The 23,730-nt window shown below is 32.0% G+C and overlaps 3 protein-coding genes and 1 long non-coding RNA gene across 7 annotated transcripts; 3 read left to right on the plus strand and 1 right to left on the minus strand.

Moving 5' to 3' along the window:
* The first annotated feature begins 2,179 nt into the window (after positions 1 to 2,179).
* Positions 2,180 to 3,222, plus strand: LOC105132754 (cytosolic sulfotransferase 15-like). The gene has a single exon (XM_011036424.1). The coding sequence runs from the start codon at positions 2,180 to 2,182 to the stop codon at positions 3,155 to 3,157; it is 978 nt and encodes a 325-aa protein (XP_011034726.1). The 3' UTR covers positions 3,158 to 3,222.
* A 7,617-nt stretch (positions 3,223 to 10,839) lies between these two features.
* LOC105132693 (cytosolic sulfotransferase 15-like) lies at positions 10,840 to 16,184 on the plus strand. 2 transcript variants are annotated; one of them, XM_011036326.1, is made up of 2 exons: positions 10,847 to 11,827; positions 15,910 to 16,184. In XM_011036326.1, exons 1-2 carry the CDS (start codon positions 11,048 to 11,050, stop codon positions 16,093 to 16,095), a joined length of 966 nt encoding a protein of 321 aa, XP_011034628.1. In that variant the 5' UTR covers positions 10,847 to 11,047; the 3' UTR covers positions 16,096 to 16,184. The 2 variants fall into 2 exon arrangements, with proteins under 2 accessions (XP_011034629.1, XP_011034628.1); XM_011036327.1 differs by lacking the exon at positions 15,910 to 16,184 and having other exon boundaries at positions 10,840 to 12,106.
* Positions 16,185 to 16,186: 2 nt separating this feature from the next.
* Positions 16,187 to 17,146, minus strand: LOC105132694 (uncharacterized). Its single transcript, XR_843620.1, has 2 exons — positions 17,064 to 17,146; positions 16,187 to 16,365 (listed from the first exon to the last, which is right to left on the minus strand). It is a non-coding gene; the product is annotated as an uncharacterized LOC105132694 (long non-coding RNA).
* A 2,150-nt stretch (positions 17,147 to 19,296) lies between these two features.
* LOC105132695 (zinc ion binding protein) lies at positions 19,297 to 23,260 on the plus strand. 3 transcript variants are annotated; one of them, XM_011036329.1, is made up of 8 exons: positions 19,297 to 19,461; positions 19,628 to 19,915; positions 20,026 to 20,257; positions 20,599 to 20,744; positions 21,803 to 21,890; positions 21,979 to 22,125; positions 22,506 to 22,655; positions 22,745 to 23,260. In XM_011036329.1, exons 2-8 carry the CDS (start codon positions 19,644 to 19,646, stop codon positions 22,799 to 22,801), a joined length of 1,092 nt encoding a protein of 363 aa, XP_011034631.1. In that variant the 5' UTR covers positions 19,297 to 19,461; positions 19,628 to 19,643; the 3' UTR covers positions 22,802 to 23,260. The 3 variants fall into 3 exon arrangements, with proteins under 3 accessions (XP_011034631.1, XP_011034633.1, XP_011034632.1); XM_011036331.1 differs by lacking the exon at positions 19,297 to 19,461 and adding an exon at positions 19,504 to 19,526; XM_011036330.1 differs by lacking the exon at positions 19,297 to 19,461 and adding an exon at positions 19,535 to 19,557.
* The last annotated feature ends 470 nt before the right edge of the window (positions 23,261 to 23,730 follow it).

Below are 23,730 nucleotides of genomic sequence, written 5' to 3' on the forward strand. Positions count from 1 at the left end.
ATTTTCATACGTACAGATACCAGGTAGGCGTTCAACACCTTGAAATAACTTAATAAGTTATTTCAAATAATCATAGAAGGAATTTTTCAACATGGTAATTTTAGTATAAAGTTATGAAATAAAATGATAGTTTAAAATCCTATTGAATGAGTGCATTTGAAATATTATTTTTTATTAATGAAAATAAAACTTTGTTGAATGAGTGAGTCAAAAGTTTATTTCTTAATTAATAAAAATAATATCTTGTTGAATGGGCGAATACAAAAAATAATATTAGTTAATGAAAGAAATACCCTGATAAATGGGTGCATGGAAGCGATAATGTTTTGGTCAAGAAAACTAATGTTATGATGAATAGACAGGTTAAGAGGATTAACTCCTCGGCTAAAAAATAAACACCTGGTGTAATGGATAATTATAGAATTTAATTGATTTAAATTGAAGTTAAGTATGTGGGTTTGTTAGAGACACTTTTGGTATTTTCATAAATCTATTTTTATTTAGAAATTATATTAAAAATTGATGAAATTATTAAATTATTAAAGATAAGATGTTTCATTTAATGATGTGAGAATTACAATAATACACATGAATAGTTAACATTCAATAATGGATTTATAGGAAATAAAGCTTTATAATTTTTTTATTTACTTATTATAAATAAAATTATCTCAGTCTTATGATTTAAATAATAAGTTTAATAGATTAACCCGAGTTGACTTAGGTTTTTTAATTTTTTTAATTGATATTTTTTTTATTTTATCCCTTAATATTGAGTTAATTAAAAATTAAGTTTTATTTTTTATATGTTTTTTGTGAAGTTATCTTGATTTCATTATCCAAGTTGCAGATTTGACAAGTTAACACAAGTTTACTAAGATAATATTTTTATTATTTTTTTAAATGAATAGATTTTTTAATTTTATATTTTAATATTAGACTAATTAAAAAATTATTTATATAATTTATATTAATTTGCATCTTATAAAGTTATTATAATTTTACGAAATGAGTTGTAAATTTAAAAAATTAACTTAATTAATTTAATATATCATAATAATATTTTAAATAAAAGACATGGTAAAATGATTGTATATTTTCCTTTGTTAGCATGTATTATTACAAGTAAATAAATCGAATCTATAGTTTTCGCTTTCAAGAAGTTGATGTTGAAGGGTAACCCTGCGATTTATTCGCGCGCGCCATTACGTAATGGCAGACCTTCAAGGGGAGCAATATCGGATCATATGACTACCGCCAAATCACTTTAGTTTTAATAATATTTTGAAGGTATTGATTCTAAAATTTAAATTTAAGAATTAGAATAAAAAAAGTAAACTTTTTTAAAATATGACAATTGACGTCGTCGAAAGCTTAACAATAAAAAAAAATTATCATCAATAAATATATTTCTAAACAAAATTCTTATTAAAAAAAAAAAAACCTCGAATCCACTGATAATAAAATAATATATCTAAACGAAAATCTTATTAAAAAAATTAAGAGTATTTTTCAACCAGATGAGCTCCTTGTATTTATAAGCTGCTGACATAGTAAAATAGAAAAATTCCTACTTAGAGATGTAAACAAAGTTCTGAATTTAAACAAAAAATGTTAGCAGCAGGGAATCCTCAATAGAGGAATCCAGGTTAAACAAGGAAAAGAGAAACAGGGGAAGAACACGCAGCTTGGCTCCTGGCGTCTGTTTCCCTGCAGAACCAGGATTCCAGTTGGCCTGGGATTTCTTTATTAAGCTGTCCTTCATCAACAATAAATATAGATTAATTGTTCCTCTTATTTATTTTAAATTTTCTTTCGGTTTCGAGGGGGTGGCTAGCTCTGTCCACTTGGGTATTTAATGAAAAATGGATGTCACTGCAGAGCCCATGTATCAATCACTGTGACTTGGTGTTTTTGCCATTTTCTCCTTGGATTGGTTTTACAAAAATGCGTTCGTTTTCATGGGACAGTCGTCGAGATCATCACGCGCATCATGGATTGTGATGTTTTTCCAAATCATTTGAAGCATTTAATTTTTTTCCCACTTTAAAATCATAAAAATACTCTGTTTTCCTATAAATAAATGAGAGGTGATCAATTTCTTCCCTTGGTCTCGAGTGTCTCCTCTTATATATTTTGTGCCTACACTGATCAATTCTCCCATTGCCAGATATCCAAAATGCCTCCAATCACAGAAGAAAATCTCCAAGAACTGCTCCTCACCCTTCCCAGCGAGAAAAACATTGATGGCACAAATTCTCTTTATCTATACCAAGGTGCCTGGATTCCAGCTTTTAACTTGAGAGGTGTGGATTCCTTTCAACGCCGCTTTATTGCTCAAGACACCGATATAATTGTAGCTAGCATGCCAAAATCAGGCACTACTTGGCTGAAAGCCCTTGCTTTCTCGGTTGCAAAACGCCACATCTATGGCCCCAGAGAAAGTCCTCTACTCACGACCTCACCCCATGAATTAGTACGTTTCTTCGAGACTGACCTTTACTCGAAAGACCAGCCCCCAGATCTTGAACAACTTCCTCCTCCGAGGATTTTCGGTTGTCACTCCCATTACGCAAACTTGCCAGAGTCCATTCGAGATTCCAAGTGTAAAGTTGTGTACATATGTAGGAATCCTTTGGACCAAATTGTCTCTTTTTTTCAGTTTGCACACAAGTTCAAAATAGATGATGGCACTTCCTTACTGTCACTGGATGAATGCTACGAGAACATTTGCCGTGGTGCCCAGAGTCAAGGCCCTTTTTGGGATAACGTGTTGGGGTATTGGAGAGCAAGCTTGGAAAGCCCAGACAAGGTGTTGTTTTTGAAGTATGAAGAGCTGAAAGAGGATATAGTCTTTAACTTGAAGAAACTGGCTGAGTTCTTGGGGCTTCCCTTCACCGAAAAAGAAGAAGAAGAAGGGGTTATTGAAGAAATATCAAGGCTGTGCAGCTTTGACAATCTCAGGAATTTGGAAGTGAACAAAAATGGTGTTCGTCCAGTATCCGGGGCTCCAAATAGTGCTTTCTTCAGGAAAGGAGAGGTGGGCGATTGGGCAAACTATCTAAGTCCTTCCATGGCTGAAAAATTCTTCAATATAGTAGAAGAAAGGTTGGCTGGATCTGGTTTATCCTTCAAAACATCTCAGGAAAGTGCCTAGCTATGGGGTGCTTGATTGTCCTTAATTCCCTTGTGTTCTTGTAAGTGTGGATTTCATGAAACTTGTTAAGTGAACCCGCCCTTGTTGTTTTCCTGGAAAGAATCTCCATCCCAAGAAATCTTAGAATCTTTGCTTAATTAAGCCTTCATTGTTTTGGTTAATAATGTTAATTTAAAGTAAATATTTTTTTAACTCTGGATTGTTCAGATCTGTTTATATATATTTTATTTAATTTTTCAAGATTTAAAAATTAATGACTAAATAAATTTTTAATGATTCTAAAATTTATAATATTCATATTGATAATTATAAATTTTTAATGATTCTAAAATTTATAGTATTCACATTGATAAATTTTTAAAAATAAATCTAGAATTTTATCAGCATAAAATTTTATATAACCCACAAAAATTAAAAAGAAGCTGGGGTATAGTTTCCATAGAGTTATTTATGAGATTTAAATTTGGTTTCTAAAACATATGCATTAGGTAATTTTGGTATATGCAGTTTTGGATTGATATTCATCAGGTGAATCATCGAATTAAATATTAATTAAAGGATACTAAATTTCTGAATAAAAGGATAAAATAATTTCATACTAAATTAGTAAGGATTTCTCATCTTCGTGTCTCGTTCACATGTTAGCTTTTTGAGAAAAATACATATAATAAGTTTACTTTTGAAAAACAAATTAATTATCGATAAGTTTTATGCTAATCTTTCAAAAATTATCAATTAATTGATTTTTTTTGTTTTTTTTGTTTTCTGAAAATATAAGGCATTATAACTTTTTGAATTTCCAATGCGAAAATAATTTATAACTGCAATCTACTTTATATATATATATATATATATATATATATATATTTTTTTAATTCTTGATTGTATTCAGATAAAATTATGATAGTAAAAATAGGACATATGATTTTTTATATTTATAAATACTTTTCTAAGATATTTTTTTTTTAATGATTTTAGCATAATGATGAGTTTCTATGAAACATTGAGATTCAAAGAAATAAATTTATATGAAAATAAATATTTAATTAAAAAATATTTTAGGAAAAAAATCACAAAATATACATACCAAAAACTTGTTATAAAGTATTTTTCTTAGAAAAAAACAATATCAAAATTTTAAATTAATGCATTTTAAAGATTTTGCAGGGAAATATAACATGACATAAATTCACTTGGAATAAAAACTTTAAACTCAAACTTATTTGTATAAGAAAATGTTAGGGAATCAGACCGATAATGTATTCATATTTGCTCATAGAAGTCTTAGTACACTGACATAATATTTAACATAATTCAGCAAATCATCTATATCCACGAGAGAGTCGATATTATTAGAGACAGGAAAAGAACACAAAACAAATAAATGAAGGAGGAAGATTATATCCACTCAAACTCAACTCCCAGCTCACAAGGTTGTTGCCCTTGACAACCCTTCTTTCTGTCTTCTTCGCACATGTTACACTCTCATACACTCTCTCTCATTTTACTCTCAAATAATGCTTTTATTTATAGACATCAATGATAAGACAAGATTCACAAATCATGGAATGATTTGTGGCACTAATAATGGTAACATATGAGTTGCATCATTTTATCAATGGTTGGTGCAACTTGGCTATACCTCTACCATTGTATGCTTTTGACAATGACAACCCTACTCTTTTTGGTAGGTTGCAAAGGTATTGCCCATTAATAACAATATTCCAACAATCACTCATTTTGATATTTATATGGGCAATTATCCTCTTCCTTCTTCAGCACAAGCTTTCATCTTGCAGCTCTTCCAAGCTTGTCATTCTGAGAGCATTTGTGTCCAAGTTTACTGGTATTTGCCAAACCTTTCAGTCACCAAAGCACACTTTTTTTCACACAAAAGAATCACTACAACCAGATAGTCTTCCACATCATATCTGAAGAGTGTTAACACTTATCTCTAGGACACAACATTCCCCTTCGAGCGTATCAACCATGCTCCATTCTGTCTTCATACTCTGAATCTTTAGGAATGATTTTTCAAGTCTCACACAAAGGCTTACAACACCCCCTCAAACAAAAAATTGTATTCTCAAGTGCAACAGTCATTATCTAAGTATCTCAATATGATCACAAGCTTACCACTCTTTCAAGAGTTTACTCATCTAGGAATTGTATTTGCCCTCTATTCCACCCTAGAAACCACGTCTTACTTTTCCGTGACTCTCTCGCTCTTAGTCTCAAGAGTTCAAGTAGTTCTTCATCTTTAACTATAGAGGTAGCGCATTAAAGGTTGATCTATATCTGTCTTGATACTCTGAGTATTACAATATCATTACCGAGCTCACCACCTTGATAAAGAGCCAACTTGTTTTAAGAACCTGCGCATGCCCTCTGCTTATTCCTAGCAGTCGTGTCTTAATGCTCCATAAATCATCTATTTATTGTCCAAGGCAATTGTCTTCTAACTCATTGATCTTAAGTATGAGAGCAATATTCATGAAAGTCAATTCTGTATTTGTCTCCATATTTATCATTGTCATTTCATTGGCTATCCACCTTTCCACTTATATCTAGCCATCACATTAGCTATCCATCTATCCACTTATATCTAGCCATCACATTAGTTATCCATCTATCCACTTATATCTAGTCATCACATTGGCTCTAGGACATTCTGTAATTGGGGCTCCTATCATAGCCCTTACACCTTTTTCTGAGGTGTCTTCGCTCGTCGTCATACGACGGTCTGATCTTGGGCTCATCTCATGACTCTCATACCTTTTTTTTAAGGTGTTTTTGCCTTTTATAGGCGGTTGCATCCTCCTTTAGCTAGGACGCTTCAAAGTGGCTTCAAGATTCTCTACCACTATATGGACTATAGGAGAGATCACTGTCACTGATCACATACAAAAGAAAGAGTCGTGATACACTCCTCGTAATCGTCCATCTTGATTTCTATGTTTGGAGCTTCTACGTCTTTCTGCTTGACAGCTCCACCCACACCAACTCCCTTTAGTGTTTTCGGCTTTCATTATAAGTGGTAGCATTTTATCACACGCGTTTGCACCCTTTTAATTAGGTGCATCTGCAACAACTTATATTTCCAACCTTGAATGTATTGAAAAGGTCCTCGTTTATTGCCTTCATCAAGAGCATAAAAGATTTCCTGTTGTACAACCTTCACACAGTCTCTACTCTAAGCTTCATCTGGGAACTCTTCTTCTCCTTGCACTTGTTGTCTCATTACAGTATCTCGTTGGATCCTACATGTACTCCTACACAATCTCTATGTGCCCTCTTGCAATTTCTGTTTTCTAGATTTCTCCATATTCCTTACTTATGTTTGATAACAGCTCATCTTATCACAACACTTGTCCAAGTCAAAATAAGGTATCAATCTTCATGTCCTTGTTGCATTTCTCTACCATTATCTGGGTCTTCATCAGTTCTCCCCGTGAGAAATCATAGTCACCGAATCTAACTTTTTGAAAAAATCACCACTCCATCAGATCTTTGATCATAAGGAACCTAATTGTTCCTTTGTGCCATCATCCTACTAGTCTTCAACAGTTTTATAACAAATTGTCATATATACAAAAATAGTATTATATGGATAATCCTTTCACTAAGTAAGTTTTCAGGAAAGATTAGAGGGGTCACACTGGTTTCATTTAAAACCCAATCTTCTAGCCAGAACTTTTTAAGCCATATCTACCTATTGTACTGTCTTTTCGTATATACAACCATTTGCTAGCTTTATTGTGGCTTTCCTTTGCAAGTGATCTAGAATATTTTGGTTTCATACCTGATTTCTAAACATCTGGTGAGACTACCAGTGCTTAGATTCGTCAAGATTAGTCTTTATCAATTTCTACTCTCCACTTTAAATCTTCCACATCATCGGGTGTCCAAAGTGTCCTAATTTTGCTTTCTCTCAAGGAAATTAAAATTTCCCAACATAACAGTTTAGCATATGTAATTGGACAACCATGTGCAATTTCTTTTTCTTTATCTTCATCGACCACCACAATGACCATCAGATGCCTCCTGATCAGGCAATCTCTTTTTAATAATTCATCACTATTATTTATGGTCTCAATCTCAATGATTGGATCATACCATTGCATCCGAAATGATTAAATTAGCTGGAAACAAGTCTGAAATCATCCAAATTGCACTTTAGATAGTTAAGATTTGATCAAAACAATTTAGTCTTGATAAACGACCCAGATTCAATCTCAGATTCAGTTGCACGTAGGCTTCATTACATAGAATCCTATCCCTTAGCTCTAGCTCGACTCGATGCGAGTGATGATGTGGTAGGTGGGTCCCACAGTGATGACTGGTTGCTGACATGGCATGCCACCTGTGCATGTTGATGCAATGATGATGTTATCATCATCCAGATTTGGCACATGGGTCAGGTCATCTAGTATTTGGGTCAGGTTAACCCATTCGGGCAAGGAAGAAGAGTGTGACATGGGGCGTACAACTGCGTGCGTGGCCAACCACCTTGTTAGTGCGTGATAGCGTATGTGACCATGTCTGATGTCCAATTTCGACACAATTTTCACCATTGACTTCGTCTCTTTCTCCTTTATACAGTGGTATGGTTAAAACATAATTTTGACAACTTTTATTTTTGAACAAAATCAAATACCACTTTAAACCATGTGCTTTGATACCAATGATGTACTGATATTTGCTCATAGAAGGCTTAGCACATGACATAATATTTAACGTAGTTCGGCAAATCACCTACATCCATGAGAGAGTCGATATTATTAAAGATAGAGAAAAAATACAAAATAAATACATGAAGGAGAAGGAGAATTACACCCATTCAAACTTAACTTCCAACTCACTATTGTTCTAAACTCTAGATATTATTAGAGATAGAGAAAAAATATATAAAAAAAATGGCAACAATGTTTATGACAAGGTTAGGAGGGTTTTTTTATTAAAAAATAAAATACATTTCAAAAATAAAGTATTGAAAGAACAAGTGCAGTTTCAAGACTTTTTGGAGAAATAGTATAGCTCGACGACACTCTTCTAAATTGCACAACTTAATTCTTTTTAAAATATATAGATTATGATTACTTTTCGGGGACGTGCCGAGTGAAATTAAAAATTCTTTTAATGATAAAAAAATATTACGTTTTAGTCGTTATCCTACTTTAGTGGGTGAATTATCTCTTTTTTTAACTTAAATTTAAAATTATTTTTAGTTAAATTGACAAATTGATTGAAACTAAAAAGTCAAGGTGTGAATAGTAAATATGAAGATTTAAATTATAATTTGTTTTTAAATTTGAAAGTTAAAAAAATATTTTAAAGCATAAAATAAACAAATTTTTGAACAAAAATATATTGTAATGAATTGAAGATGTCAGTTAGCATCTCCAGAGGTAACTCAACTCAATTAGGTCATGAATTTTTTTAATTATTAATTTTAAAAATTTAAAAATTAATTAAAATATATATAAAAAATTTTTTTAAAAAAATTGACATGATTTCCACCCACTAAATTAATTTTATATCCTAAAAAATTACTCAGCCCTTGTTAAAATATTATACTCTGAACTTTATGTCCGCAGCTGACGCGGTCCATGCCCCCTATGTCAATGCCAGCTAATAACCATACTGTCTCTAAATATTAATTTAAAAGTTTGAAAAGGCTTGTTTAACATAAGGATGAAAACAAAGTCTATTTCTTGGATTTATCTGAAAAAAATATTAATTTTAAGGACCCGATGAGCTTTAAAAGCTTTTCCAATCAGTGTAAAGCATTAGTAAGGATACTAAATTTCTGAATAAAAGGATAAAATAATTTCATACTAAATTAGTAAGGATTTCTCATCTTCGTGTCTCGTTCACATGTTAGCTTTTTGAGAAAAATACATATAATAAGTTTACTTTTGAAAAACAAATTAATTATCGATAAGTTTTATGCTAATCTTTCAAAAATTATCAATTAATTGATTTTTTTTGTTTTTTTTGTTTTCTGAAAATATAAGGCATTATAACTTTTTGAATTTCCAATGCGAAAATAATTTATAACTGCAATCTACTCACAAAAAATACAAATAAAAAATGTACATGCTAAAAACTTGTTATAAAGTATTTTTCTTAGAAAAAAACAATATCAGATTTTTAAATTAATGCATTTTAAGGATTTTGCAGGGAAATATAACATGACATAAATTCAATTGGAATAAAAACTTAAAACTCAAATGTATTTGTATAAAAAAATATTAGAAAATCAGATTGATAATGTACTGATATTTGATTATAAGAGTTTTAGTACACTAACATAGTATTTAACGTGGTTTGAAAAATTGCTTGCATCTATATGAGAGTCGATATTATTAGAGATAACGAAAAAACATAAAATAAATACATGAAGAAGGATAATTACACTCACTCAATCTCAATTCCCAGCTCGTTATTGCCCTTAGTAGCACCTCTTTCTGTCTTCTTCTTATATGTTGCAATCTCATATTCTTTCTTTTTTTTATATTGCTCTCAAACAATGTCTTTATTTATAGGTATCAATAGTAAAACAAGATCCATAAATCATAACAACACATGAATTGCATCATTTTGTCAATGATTGGTGCAACTTAGCTATATCTAGTATGCTTTTAACTTAGCTAAATCATTTGGAGTAGTTGTTGAAGGTGTTAGTTGTTAACCTACTTTAGTGGGTGAATTATCTTTTTTTTTTTAACTTAAATTTAAAATTATTTTTAATTAAATTGACAAATTGATTAACACAAAAAAAATCAAGGTTTGAATGGTAAATATAAAGATTTAAATTATAATTTTAAAAAATATTTTAAAACATAAAATAAATAAATTTTTGAACAAAAATATATTGTAGTCAATTGAACATGTCAATTAGCATCTCTAGAGGTGGTCATGAATTTTTTTAATTATTAATTTTAAAAATTTAAAAATTAATTAAAAAATATAAAAAAATTAAAATAAAAAAAAAAACTTGACATGATTTCCACCCAATAAATTAATTTTGTACCCTAAAAAATTACTCAGCCCTTGTTAAAATATTATACTCTGAACTTTATGTCCGCAGCTGACGCGGTCCATGCCCCCTATTATGTCAATGCCAGCTAATAACCATACTGTCTCTAAATATTAATTTTAAAAGTTTGCAAAGGCTTGTTTAACATAAGGATGAAAACAAAGTCTATTTCTTGGATTTATCTGAAACAAATATTAATTTTAAGGACCCGATGAGCTTTAAAAGCTTTTCCAATCAGGCTCTTACATGTCAAAAAGTTGTTCTTTTTTGTTCTTTTTTTAATTACCAAGTATCAGTGTAGAGCATTTAGTGGGCACGTATGCCTTAAAAGTTAAGTGCTCGAGTGGGAAAAGGAGAGAGAAGGGGAAGCTTCGATATAAGGGATTAGGATGAAACTACAAAGAATTGAAAAGTTTGAGGACTTATATGAGCAACTTAGCTAAAAAAACAAAACAAGAAAATCTGAAACGCAAATACACCAAAACACAAGATACTTATTTGGATTGTCTTCGTATTTTGACTAAATTAAGTCGATGCACGGTTTTGTGAAACTTACCGTGCAATTATGGTGCTGTAAGATCATTATGCATGCATGTAAATGGATTCGCCTCCATTAAATGCGTGGAGAGCTTTCTTGCCAATACTGGAAAAGATCATTAATTAACCACGTAAATGGATTCTCCTGTATAAAAATGGTGATTGACACAACCTGTCGACACAGGCAAGTTTGTCGAGTATATTATAATTTGCCTTGTTATATATGAAAGCTTAAACGTGCCCTTGATCCATCGAGTTCCCCACTTGCACCAGTCCTCAGTGTCTCTCACACAACAATATTTATCATTTCCATGGAGACAGTCAAGGAAGATAATCTCCAAGAATTTCTACTCACCCTTCCAAGTGAGAAAAACTGGGATGGTACTCCCCTCCTTCTTTTCAATGAGACCTGGTATCCAGCCAGCTCCATTAGAGGTGCAGTTTCCTTTCAACAAAACTTCAGGGCACAAGACTCCGACATAATATTAGCAAGCATGCCAAAATCAGGTACTACTTGGTTGAAGGCCCTCACCTTCTCGGTTGTAAGCCGTGATCGCTACAGCCCCAAAGAGAGCCCCTTAATAACTGCCCCACCACATGAACTGGTACCTTTCCTTGAGGTGGATCTTTACTTGAAAAGCCAGAACCCAAATCTTGATTTTCCTCCGCCAAGAATTCTTTCTTGTCACACACATTACACGTATCTGCCAGAGTCCATTAGAGACTCCAACTGTAAAATTGTGTACGTGTGCAGGAATCCTTTGGATCAGGCTGTTTCTGATTTTGTTTTTGTTCGAGACAGAGTATCAGGCATCGCAAACCCTTTATCATCATCATTAATTGATGAAGGTTTCGAGAATATTTGTCGTGGTGTCCAGAGTTACGGACCCTTTTGGAATAATGTGTTGAGCTATTGGAAAGCGAGCTTGGAAAGACCAGACAAGGTGTTGTTCTTGAAGTATGAGGATCTGAAAGAGGATATTATCTTGAACTTGAAGAGGTTAGCAGAGTTCTTGGGCTTTCCCTTCACCGAGGAAGAAGAGAAAGAAGGGGTTATTGAAGAAATTTCAAGACTCTGTAGTTTTGACAATCTCAAGGATTTGGAAGTGAACAAAAATGGTGTCCGCCCTTCTGGAACGCGAAATAGTGTCTTCTTCAGGAAAGGAGAGGTGGGAGATTGGGGCAATCATCTTGGTCCTTCCATGGCTGAACGTTTCTTGAAGATCGTGGAAGAAAAGTTGGATGGATCTGGTTTAACCTTCAAAATCTCTCAGTAAGTGCTACCAAATCAAGAATCGCTCTGTCAAACTTCCTGCTTTGCCCGAGTCTTGATCTCTTCAGAAAATATCAGAACTTATGTTGTTTTGTGCGAGCCTGTGTTTCAGTTACCTGCTTTCATTCTCTGTCGAAAATCTTCATTCAGAAAGGTCGTCTCATCATATCAACCACAGTAGTATTTGCTTAAGATTTTTATTATGAAAATTAATGTTTTACCTCTCAATGAGTCCATTTATAGATGGATTGTCGGATTTGGCATGTAATTCAACAATTATTATCAAGATAGATAATAGTTGTAATTATCGGGTAATTAATCTGCCATCTGCAATTGTTGCTTGCCATGAGGCTCTCCCCACCCTCGCCCAAACTAGGTCCATGTACTGCGGATTTTGGGATTTTCTTTATATATTTTGTTATTTTGGGTTTTTTAATTTTAATTTAATTAGAATTTTATAAATTAGACTATTTTTTCTTTATTTAAATAGTGTTGTTGGCTATTTTGCTGACGAGAATTTATGAAAAAAAATCAAAATATATTAAAGTTTCCTTTATAATTTTCTCCTATTGTAACCTTAGAATTTGTGAATTTTAGTATTTTTTTTATTCAAGTTTATAAAACTTTAGAGATTAAGTAATCCCTATCCACGCAATAAGTCGTGTCACGCATGGTTTCATGATTTTTCTTCCAGCATGTCCAGTGAAAGCATCTCGTGAGTACAAGCAATATATTAACAATATACTAAAAGGTTCCCCACGCCTTTTAATAAAATTTATATATAATAATAATAATATTATTATTATTAGGTGCAAACCCAACCCGAGTTAGGTGCAGACGCGCCTAGGCTTAACTTGAGAGTGGGTGGGGACGCGTCCCAACTTAGTGATAGGTGTGACCACATCTAGCCCCAATTTAAGGTTGAACATGTATATTGGGTGTGGACATGTTCAGAAAAATTATTATAAAAATAAAAATAATTATAATAGAAATAATATTATTTTTATTTTTAATAAAAATAAAAATAAAAAATAATTTTATTTTTAATGCTAATATTTTTAATTAAATAAATAATTATTATTATAACACAGAAATATTATTTTTAATATTAATACTTTTAACCATAATAAAAAATAATTATAACACAAATAATATTATTTTTATTATATATAATAATATTATAATAATAATAATGAGATGCAGACACCTGATGCTTGGTCTACCCTAACACTACATGACGCTAAGAGACCTTTATGTAGCAATTAGACTCGATTGCCATGTGGCAATTGGCAGTGCTATGGTGAGCTATGGTGAGCCTGGCCTTGCCCACCCCATGTATAGACCAGAACATCATGTGGTCATGGGGTGGCTTGAGGAGAGCTAATACACTCGGGTCATCATGATAAATGACACGATTATTTAGGGTTCAGCTTCATAACCCCAGCTTAATGGGTCTTACATGAACAATTTTATTAAGTCTTGATGAAGAATTTTAAATATTTTAATTTTTATTATAATTAAAAATATTATTATAAAAATAGTATTATTTGTGTTATAAATATTTTAATTTTTAATATAATTAAAAATATTATTCCTAAAAATAATATAATTAATATTATAAATATTATTATTTTATCATAATGAATAACATTTGCATTAAAAATATTATTAATTTTATTAAAATTTAAAATATTCATATAAAAATAATATTATTTGTGCTATAAATATTATTATTTTATTATAATTAATAATATAAATATTAAAAATATTATCAATTATGGTATAAATATTAATATTTTTATTATAAATAATAATATTATAATAACAATTAAAAGTAAAAATTATATGATTTTTTAATAGATATAATGTGTGAAATCGGGTAAAAAACTCGTAAGATAGCAAACTCGATCTAATTTGATGAAACTCGGTTAAAATCATTCACACTTGATAAACTCGGACCGAGGTTGATAAAATTAACAAAAAAATATTAACTCTTCTCAGTCCTTTCCTTTCCATCTTGTTTGTCTCGTAAAAGTACCCCTTTCCCCAAATATCACATTCTTTAATTCTTAAATCTCAACCCTAATAGTAGCAGACTAACACCTGCAATGCCTTCCACCCTCTTTCTTTCTCTCAAATTTTTTTAAAAAAATCATAACAAAATTTTTTTAGCAATCAACGGTGTTTTTTTTTAAAAAACTATAAAGCTAAATTACTAATCAGCTCGGTATAAAAAAAAAAAATTCTATTAATTTAAAAAATATATGCGAAAACATTGTAGCAATTTATAGTGTTTTAAAGAACTACAAAGCTAAAATCTCAATCAGCTCAATATAAAAAAAAATTTAACAAAGATGGTTATGAAAGAAAACAAAAAAAAATCATTAAAAAAACTATGTGGAGAAATGCTATAACAATTCATAGTATTTTAAAGAAAAAAACTAAAAAACTAAATTCTCAACCAGTTCAATAGTCAAAAAATAAAATAAAAAAGATAATTTAAAAAAAAAATCAAAAAAGACAATTCTGAAAAAAAAAGACAAAAAACAAAGACAATTTTGAAAAAAAATATAAAAAAATACGGAGAAAACTAAAACTCAATTTCTACTAACTCAATATTAAAAAAATAAATTTAACATGGATAATTTAAAAAAAAAATATGCAGGGAACACTATATCCAAACAAAAACCACGTGCGGAAAACATTATAGCAATTCAAAATGTTATTTTTTGAAAAAACTACGAAGCTAATCATATAGAAAAATATTATAGTAATTCATAATGTTTTTTTTAAATACATAATTAAATTCTCAACTCTCAACTAGTTCAATATTTAAAAAAATTGATAAAAATAATTTAAAAAAAAACAAAAAAAACAAAAAAAAAAAGAGATGTCAATTTTGAAAAAAAAACATGTAAAAAAAGAAGAACAAAAGCAAAAAGAAAAAGACACATATGATGAAAACTATAATGATTCCCCACGCACGTGTTTTAGAATTATTGATAATAATAATTTGTATATAAATGATTGTTCTGAAAGCTTAAGCTTTGCATTGGTCCAACGAGTTAATATATATATGAACACACACCATTCCTCACTTTGATTCACACATCAATCATCAATTTCATGGAGGCAGCCACCGAAGATAGTTTCCAAGAATTTGTACTCAACCTTCCTTGTGGGAAAGACTGGGATGGCGCTCCCCTCCTCCTTTACAATGATACCTGGTATCCAGCCTACTGCATTAGAGGTGTGGTTTCCTTTCAACAAAACTTCAGGGCACAAGCCACCGACATAATAGTAGCAAGCTTGCCAAAGTCAGGTACTACTTGGTTGAAGGCACTCACCTTCTCGGTTGTAAACCGAGATCGCTACAGTCCCAAAGAGAGTCCCCTGACCACCACCCCACCTCATGAACTGGTGCCCTTCTTTGAGAATGATCTTTACTTGAAAAGCTCGAACCCAGATCTTGATTTTCCTCCTCCAAGAATTCTTGCTTGTCACACACATTACACATCTCTGCCACAGTCCATCAGAGATTCCAAGTGTAAAATTGTGTACATATGCAGGAATCCTTTGGACCAGGTTGTCTCTTATTTTCATTTCCTTCGAAACAGAGTGTCAGGCAGCACAAAACCGTTATCATCAATTGATGAATGTTTCGAGAACATATGTCGCGGTGTACAGAGTCACGGACCCTTTTGGAATAGTATGTTGAGCTATTGGAAAGCAAGCTTGGAAAGACCAGACAAGGTGTTGTTCTTGAAGTATGAGGATCTGAAAGAGGATATTATCTTGAACTTGAAGAGGTTAGCAGAGTTCTTGGGCTTTCCCTTCACCGAGGTAGAAGAGAAAGGAGGAGTTATTGAAGAAATTTCAAGATTGTGTAGTTTTGACAATCTCAAGGATTTGGAAGTGAACCGAAATGGTGTCCATTCATCAGGATTTTCAAACAGTGCCTTCTTCAGGAAAGGAGAGGTGGGAGATTGGGGCAATCATTTCACTCCTTCCATGGCTGAACGTTTCTGGAAGATCGTGGAAGGAAAGTTGGATGGATCTGGTTTAACCTTCAAATTATCTCAGTAAGTACTACCAAATTAAGCATCGCCACTGTTAAACTTTAGGATTTTCCTTGGCCTTGATCTCTTCAGAAAATATCAGAACTTATGTTGTTTTGTGCGAGCCTGTGTTTCAGTTGCTTTACTCTTCTTTTATGTCGAAGATTTTTACTGAGAAAGCACAACATATCAACCACAGAATAGTAGCAGTAGTAATTTCACAACTATTATCAAGATAGATAACGTAATCTGCCATATGCAATTGTTGCTCGACAGGAGGCTTTCCCCACCTCCGTACCTCCTATTATGTGTGGTCCTGCATTATATGTGATGTTCGAATCATCATATTAATTGTGAAGAGTCAGTAACATAGGTGTCTCTTGAAATTATTGAAATTAAAAACACAATGTTACTGCAGTAATATGATTATTGAATAAAAAAAAATAAAAAAGAAGAGAAAAGGGGAGGAAGAAGAGCTAGCTGTATTTTTTATTTTTTATTTTTATTTTTTATTTTCAGCTCGTTCACTGTTGGATTAGGTTGAGATTTTGACAACAGCTTTTAGACATGTTACTTTTTATTCTGAACTGTTCAATCAAAGATTAGTAGTGTGGAAGTTGAATATTTTGACAAAAAAAGAGGCTGTTAGTGTTGTGAGTTTTTATCAAATATTTTCCTCTTTAATCTTAATATATTCTAAGAATAGATTGTTCTTGATAATATGTATGTTGAAGTACTTAGTTGAATTTAAAAAAAAACAGTTGTGAATTTATTATTTATTGATAGTAGAAGTTTTTAAGTGGATTACGATCTCGTAATTTTTCTCGCATCAGATTTTTTATATAAAAATTTAGTGTTAATTTATATACTTATTACTTTATATTTGTTGATTATTTGATTCTAATTTTAATTATATAAAAAAATAAAAGATTTATAAATTATAAATTAATCAAGAGAAATTAATATCCAGTTATTTAATCCTAATTTTCCCAGCACCTTCATCCTCTTTCCTGTTCTTTTTTATAGACAGGCGCTTTCTTTCAAGAAAGGTCACAGGATAGCAGATCAACCTGAACCGTAGTAGCTGTTTCCGGTGGGCATATCTTCCAAGAAAGCCACCCCGGCCCTGATTTTCTCCTCTGAGCATATCAAGATAAAAGGATCTCGCTTAAAAAGCATGCCAAATCTCCTCGTCACTCCAGCCCAAACTCTTCATCACCTTAATTTTCTTCTTCCGAGTCGATTCACCGGTAGATAACGGCGTGTATGAAAACAGTAGCATTCGGTTTGAGAATCCTTGAGAGCTCTCACTTCATAAATAATCTTATCACGTTTTTGCAGTATAGTTCTTGGGTACAAGATAATCATTTTTGCAATCCTATCAATAGTCTCTCCCTCCTCTGCCAACAAATTATAATTTGGTTGCGTAGTGGCCTTCGAACTCACCGTTAACAGCCACGAAGAACGCTTAAGAACCGCCATAACATTCCCGTCCTAAAGGTCATGTATGATACTACCTCTACTTTGTAAGTTTGATCAAATTAATCCCTTTTATTTTAATTTGGTAAAACAAACATATTTTCCTTCAGTTAGATACAATTCGACACTCTCCTCACAATTATTACATCGTAGAATTCGCACGACAGTTCGGTTGATTAGAGCCTTGAATGATGGGGCTTGAATCGTTTATAATTGGAGTTAGAAAGTTCGATTTGACAAAACTTAAAGCGAAGAATTTGACTTGAAAAGTTGATCAAAATAAAGGGACCATTTTTAATACCTCTTAAACTTAACTGAACTCGCAAAGATGGGAATAATTTACAATTGGGTATAGTTACAATTTAGTCCCCAAACTATAAGCTTTATTCCAATCCAGTGAAACATGTCATTGTATCAATACAATTTTCAGCTCCATTGAGCAAATCTAACGTTTGATTTGTGAAAAAAAGAAGAAAAACACCATTTGGGATGCTTTATCATCCTTTATTTTTCTCAAATCATACTGGATTTACAAAATCTGTATATTTTCTCTAAAATTCCCCAGAAATTCACTTTTCTTTTAGAAATAAGAGTTTTTTTTAAAAAAATAGGTTTCTAATACATTATTTGTAGAAAATTAGCAGCCATAAATTGTTTCAAATATGTCTACACATGGTATGGTATCACATAAAATGTCTCAATTTTTTTTTTCATTTCCATTGACAAAGCATGTTTCTTCGTCTTTCACACGAGATCATATAAAATTATATTATCATTATTTTTGGCATTACAATTATAGATCATTTTTATTTATTGATTTCAAAAATAAGATTTTAAAAATAAAAAAAATATTATTTTAATGTATTTTCAAATAAAAAAATAAATATTTTAAAAAATAACATCTACCACACTCTCTAACACTCCTAATATATAAAACCAAATCATCTATTTATATATAATAATAATAATTTGTTTTATTCATTTGACAATAAAAACTATAACTCTAATTTGAGACCTTATCGTATTTATTTGCAAAAACAAATTATCAGACACTCATTGATAAATAATCCTAATGTTTTATAGGCACTGGTGAGATTACCAAAATTATTTGAAAAAAAACAACAACTAAAAGTATTCATTGTTAAATTAAATGATTGCATATATCTGGTGCTTGCACGAAAAAGGCATTTTTCTTATAATCTAACAAAAAATGTGTAAAATAAGGAGGAAAAAAAAGAAATAGGCAAGATTTAAATAATTTCTAGGATAAACTTAAATTCTTTATAATTTGAAGACTAACAATGGAACCAATTCTTTACAACAATTTATTTGATCTATATTTTAGCAAATTAAATTGATTTGATTTATTAATTGAATTTTTCTCATATAAAGTAAACTTTAAAATTTAAAATTATAGTATTTATTTAACTCAAGAAAAAAACATCATTTATTTAATTTATTTTTATTTTTAAAAAAATTATTTTAAATGTACTTGCTAGAGAGAAAGAGAAAAGAAAAGATATTCTCGAGATTAATTTCTTATTAATTATTTATGAAGTAAATCACACCTTCTTTTACCATGATTTGCAAATCTAAAAAATTCCTCATTTTAATTAGTGGTAGGATTTTTTTATATTATTTAGATAAAAATTAGATAAATAATATTAAAATTATTTAATTTCTGCTTGAATCTAAAATCTTTAAACTACCTTTGAGAAATAACAGCGTGGCTGATTTGTACTTATTTATTAAAAAACACCAATTAAATGAATGAATGAATGAACGAATGAACGAAGCTGACATTTTCCATTTCTATACTCAAGACGATCGGGTAGATTTTTGAGGTGTGTGAAAGAGAAAGCAGCTCAAAAGAAGCAAGAAATACTCACAACCCCTAGTGTCACGGCCAAGTCTGGTATTTTATTTCTCTGTCCTTGTCTTCCTTTATTTATATTGCTTTGCTATGAATAATCATATTTGGTAGATTGCAATTTCTCCTTAATGGAAAAAAGTTTGATTTTTAACTGTTTGGATTCAATTTGGTTGAAACCCATGTTTTATTTTTGGTGAATTTGATGCAGAATTTGATTTACCAAGATGACCCCAGTTTGCCCTTTTGTGAAAGCTTCAAGGCCTGATGATGGGTCATCAAGAAAACCAGGGGAATGTCCGGAAAAACATGCGGCCGAGCATGAGGGAGGAGGGAAAGCAAAGGAAGAATCTGTTGGTGCATCTGCTACCGTTTCGCCGAAATGCCCTTTTGGATATGATTCTCAGACATTTAAATTGGGCCCTCATAGTTGTATGATATGCCAGGCGCTTCTTTTTGATTGTAGTAAATGCGTGCCATGTTCTCATGTTTATTGCAAGTAAGGAGATGATAGAATGAAACTCTATGCTATGATGTTTATTTGCTTTTTTCTGTGTTTCATAGTGGTTTGTGTAATGTTTGTGAATCGGTTTCTTTTTATTGGATTAGAGTTTGTATTTCGCGATTCAAGGACTGTCCATTGTGTGGAGCTGATATTGAGAGGATTGAAGCTGATACGGATCTCCAGAGTGTAGTTGATCGGTTCGTTGATGGTCATGCTAGAATCAAGAGGTTCCATGTTGACATGGATAAAGAGGGGAAAGTAGGTGAGAATAAAAAAGTGATATACGAGGATGTTTCTTTGGAGAGAGGTGCTTTCTTGGTGCAACAAGCCATGAGGGTGAGTTGAGCTTGTTATCATACCTTCACTGAGTTTCCATTGTCCTTGTAATAGATGTTATTTTTAGGTTACTTGGGATTATCCATAGGAGTGAAATACCCAACCAAACTTTTTTATATCAACATTGTTATTTTGTCTTAGATACGATTACCTCATCAAAATTGTCAAGGTATTCTATATTAGCGGAAAGCTTCTCATAAATTTCTTTTCCATTCTGCTGCTTTCTTCTCCAGTTCAGAACATATCCTTAACTATCTTTTATGCTCTTGGTTGTTGTCTAATTAGCTGTTATTGCAACTTCTAGTTGACTGTTCTCTTGTTTTTTGACCTTTCATGTGTAGGCATTTCGTGCACAGAATGTGGAAAGTGCTAGATCAAGACTGAGTCTTTGTGCAGAAGACATCCGAGGCCAGATAGAAATAGCAGGGAACACATCGGAACTGTGTTCACAGCTTGGAGCAGTGCTGGGAATGCTTGGGGACTGCTGGTCTGTCATCTCTCCTTTTCTTTAGTTTGTTGCTAGTAACTCATTAAATGCTGCAAGCTCAAGCTAATCTTGTTGGAGTAAGCACACGATGGTTTAAGGACAATGGTAGAATGAAAAGGGTTAAACAGCAACATCTGAATTTGGCTAGAGAATTGAGATAAAGGATTCCTTTAACCAACTCCAACTAGTATGGGACAAATTTAAGGAGAAAAATAATTCTGATATGGTATTAAGATGTAGTTGAATTGAATGGAGAAATTGAAACTGAAATGGTGCTTTATCTAAATAGTTTGAAAAGATTTTTTCTCAGTAAGATCATATATTTATTTTGAATTTTTTTATAAGCACCGAACTATCTGGATTAAGTTATAAGCACCAAACTATTTGGATTAAGTTATTGCTTAAAAAAAAAGATGTTCACATAAGGGAACTCTTCACATGGTTAAAACCTCAATGCAATGAAAATATGTTTCTAAAAACAATCTATCTCATTTTCACTAAAAGAAGTTGAGGAACCCATGCACTTTTCAATAGATGATGAAATGATTGAACTATATTCATTTATTAAGAGCGTTCTTTCTATGGGTTGTGCTGTCATCCAAGTATTCCTAAAGAACCAACTCCGTGCCATCAAAGTGGCTTTTCATTTTCCATAAACAATTATATGATGGAGAAGTTGATTAAAGATGTTAAATTGTTATTGCAATTCTACTTTGCACCATGGTTTTGCATTGATGAAATTGTTGAGGTTGCTGACTTATAGCTGGAATAACTCCTGCAATATGGTTTGCACCGATGAAGTAGGAATTACTAAGCTTGAATCATCTTTGTCACACTCAAAAGGATTGTCAAGTCCTTGAGTAGACAAAGGAATCTGATCTTGTAAATGATAGTTTTAAGGACATGCAACTGATATTAGAGGCAATCTATTCTAAATCAGTATGTTTTGCTGACTTCTTAAAAAAATCTTATGGGTTTCAATGTCTTCTTTCAAAGTAATGGTTGGGTCCTAATTAATTTACTTTGACTAAAATCTCTACTTATCCTGTCTATTCCAGTCGATCAATGGGGGATGCTGGCTCTGCAGTTACGTACTTTGAAGAGAGTGCAGAATTCCTATCGAAATTGCCTGCAGCTGATTTGGAGGTTAAAATTTCACCAGTGTTGGTGCCTGTTAGTCTAAACGTGATTTTACCCTGTCAACCCTAATTCTTTTGGAATTCTTTCCCTACAGATCATGCATACACTTTCTGTTTCACTTAATAAAATTGGAGATCTCAAATATTATGACGGGGATCTGGAAGCTGCAAGATCTTACTATGTCCGTTCTCTTAATGTGCGATGTGATGCCATCAAACATCATCCTAGTGTTTCATCCCAGGTCAGCATGCACTTCTTTTTCTCCTAGCACATGCCATCTACATTGTTTATTATCATTTATCATGCTCTAGGACTTGAGGTACAGGTGGATTTGTGATAAGTTCTACGACTTGGAGGTGGACTTTGAATAGCAATGAGAGGGACAATGGCCTCCCAGTTTTGAGAATTTTCATGACTGTTTGCATTATACTATATAAAGAGCATTTTTCTCTGCATGCTTGCCTTCCTAATGAAAGCATAAGAAACGAGCCTTGTACTCGTCTTTCTTTCCAAACCACAATGATGTGATAAAACAGCATGCGTGCTTATGCTTGTTTGAGAAGCTTCATATTTCCAGGCCTCCTTTGTATTTAATATTCTCTATTCATCCGTTAATTACAGACCCTGGATGTGGCTGTTTCCCTTGCAAAAGTTGCTGATGTGGACAGGACTATTGGTAATGAGGATGCTGCACTGGATAGATTTCGCGAGGCCATAAAATTGTTGGAATCCTTGACATTAAAGCCTGAGGAAGCTGGCCTTGAGCAACGGGTAGGCATTCTATGTGGGCTTGTTAACTATCATAATTATCTCGAATCTAGATCCTAAGCAAGGGGCTGATAATTAGTTTGCAATCGCAGCGTCTTTCAGTGCTGGAATTTCTTAACAATCAACTCACAGAGAAACAGTCTAGCTGAACTTCCCCAAGTCTGATATTTGCAGAGGAGAATCAATCAACACAAAGATAATCCTTTTTTCTGTATATATGGAGAGTTGACTTTTATGTGTAATAAGCACGGTCGAGCAAACAATGGCAATCATCCATGGATTCAAAAGCTTTCTGAGGAGAGGCAGACCTGGAGCATGGGTGGTGGCCATATCCCATGCTATTTCTTTTGCAAATGTACCCAACGTGGATTTAGTGTTACACAAGTAGTTCAAGAATGTTACCTGCAAGTGGTCTTCGTGCGACACTTATGTCTTATGGCCTTGGATCAGATGAGCGCTGCCTTTGAAGTGCTAATACGGTTCTTCCACTCCTTGTTTTAACCCTGTTTATATGCATTTTTTCCTTGTGAACGAAAGTAACTTCCTGGGCCCGTCCCAGTTATTTTAATGGAATGCACATAAATATTTGTACGCCACACTTGTCGACATCCGTTGAGCTTAAATTTGCAGGCTTGTTGGCTCCAATAATCTCTGGACTTGTGCCAGCAATATTGGCGCTATGTAATATTGTGTTTGGCATTTGCAACCGTGATGGACCGTGTTTTATTTTCTTGAAAAAATATTGAATCGATATTTTTTTTTTTGTTTTTCTAAGTTTTATAATGGTTTTCATGTTTTTATGTTAAAAATAAAAAAAATCTAAAAAAATAAATTATTTTGATATATTTTTAAGTGAAAAGTATTTTTAAAAAACACCTTACATTATAATATCAAATAGTCTTTTGGTTTAATTTTTACTAAACTATTAATTGTGTTGTGAGTTAGATTAATGTTTTTAATGTAAAAAAATATTTGCAAATATGTTTTTTAATAAGAAAAAAAACTAAATTATGCGGGAGTTGATCTAATGACTTAGTTAACTTGACAAGTTTATAGGCAAATGAACGACTTATAAAAA

Source organism: Populus euphratica, unplaced genomic scaffold (assembly GCF_000495115.2).
Source record: "Populus euphratica unplaced genomic scaffold, PopEup_1.0 scaffold87.1, whole genome shotgun sequence".
NCBI lineage: Eukaryota > Viridiplantae > Streptophyta > Magnoliopsida > Malpighiales > Salicaceae > Populus > Populus euphratica.

Bases quoted from the DNA above. Each gene is read 5' to 3' on its own strand.
- LOC105132754 (XM_011036424.1), top strand. From the start codon at position 2,180: ATGCCTCCAATCACAGAAGAAAATCTCCAAGAACTGCTCCTCACCCTT.
- LOC105132695 (XM_011036329.1), top strand. From the start codon at position 19,644: ATGACCCCAGTTTGCCCTTTTGTGAAAGCTTCAAGGCCTGATGATGGG. The intron at 19,916-20,025 runs GTAAGGAGATGA...TTATTGGATTAG, and splicing joins TGTTCTCATGTTTATTGCAA to AGTTTGTATTTCGCGATTCA. The intron at 22,126-22,505 runs GTCAGCATGCAC...CGTTAATTACAG, and splicing joins ATCCTAGTGTTTCATCCCAG to ACCCTGGATGTGGCTGTTTC.
- LOC105132693 (XM_011036327.1), top strand. From the start codon at position 11,048: ATGGAGACAGTCAAGGAAGATAATCTCCAAGAATTTCTACTCACCCTT.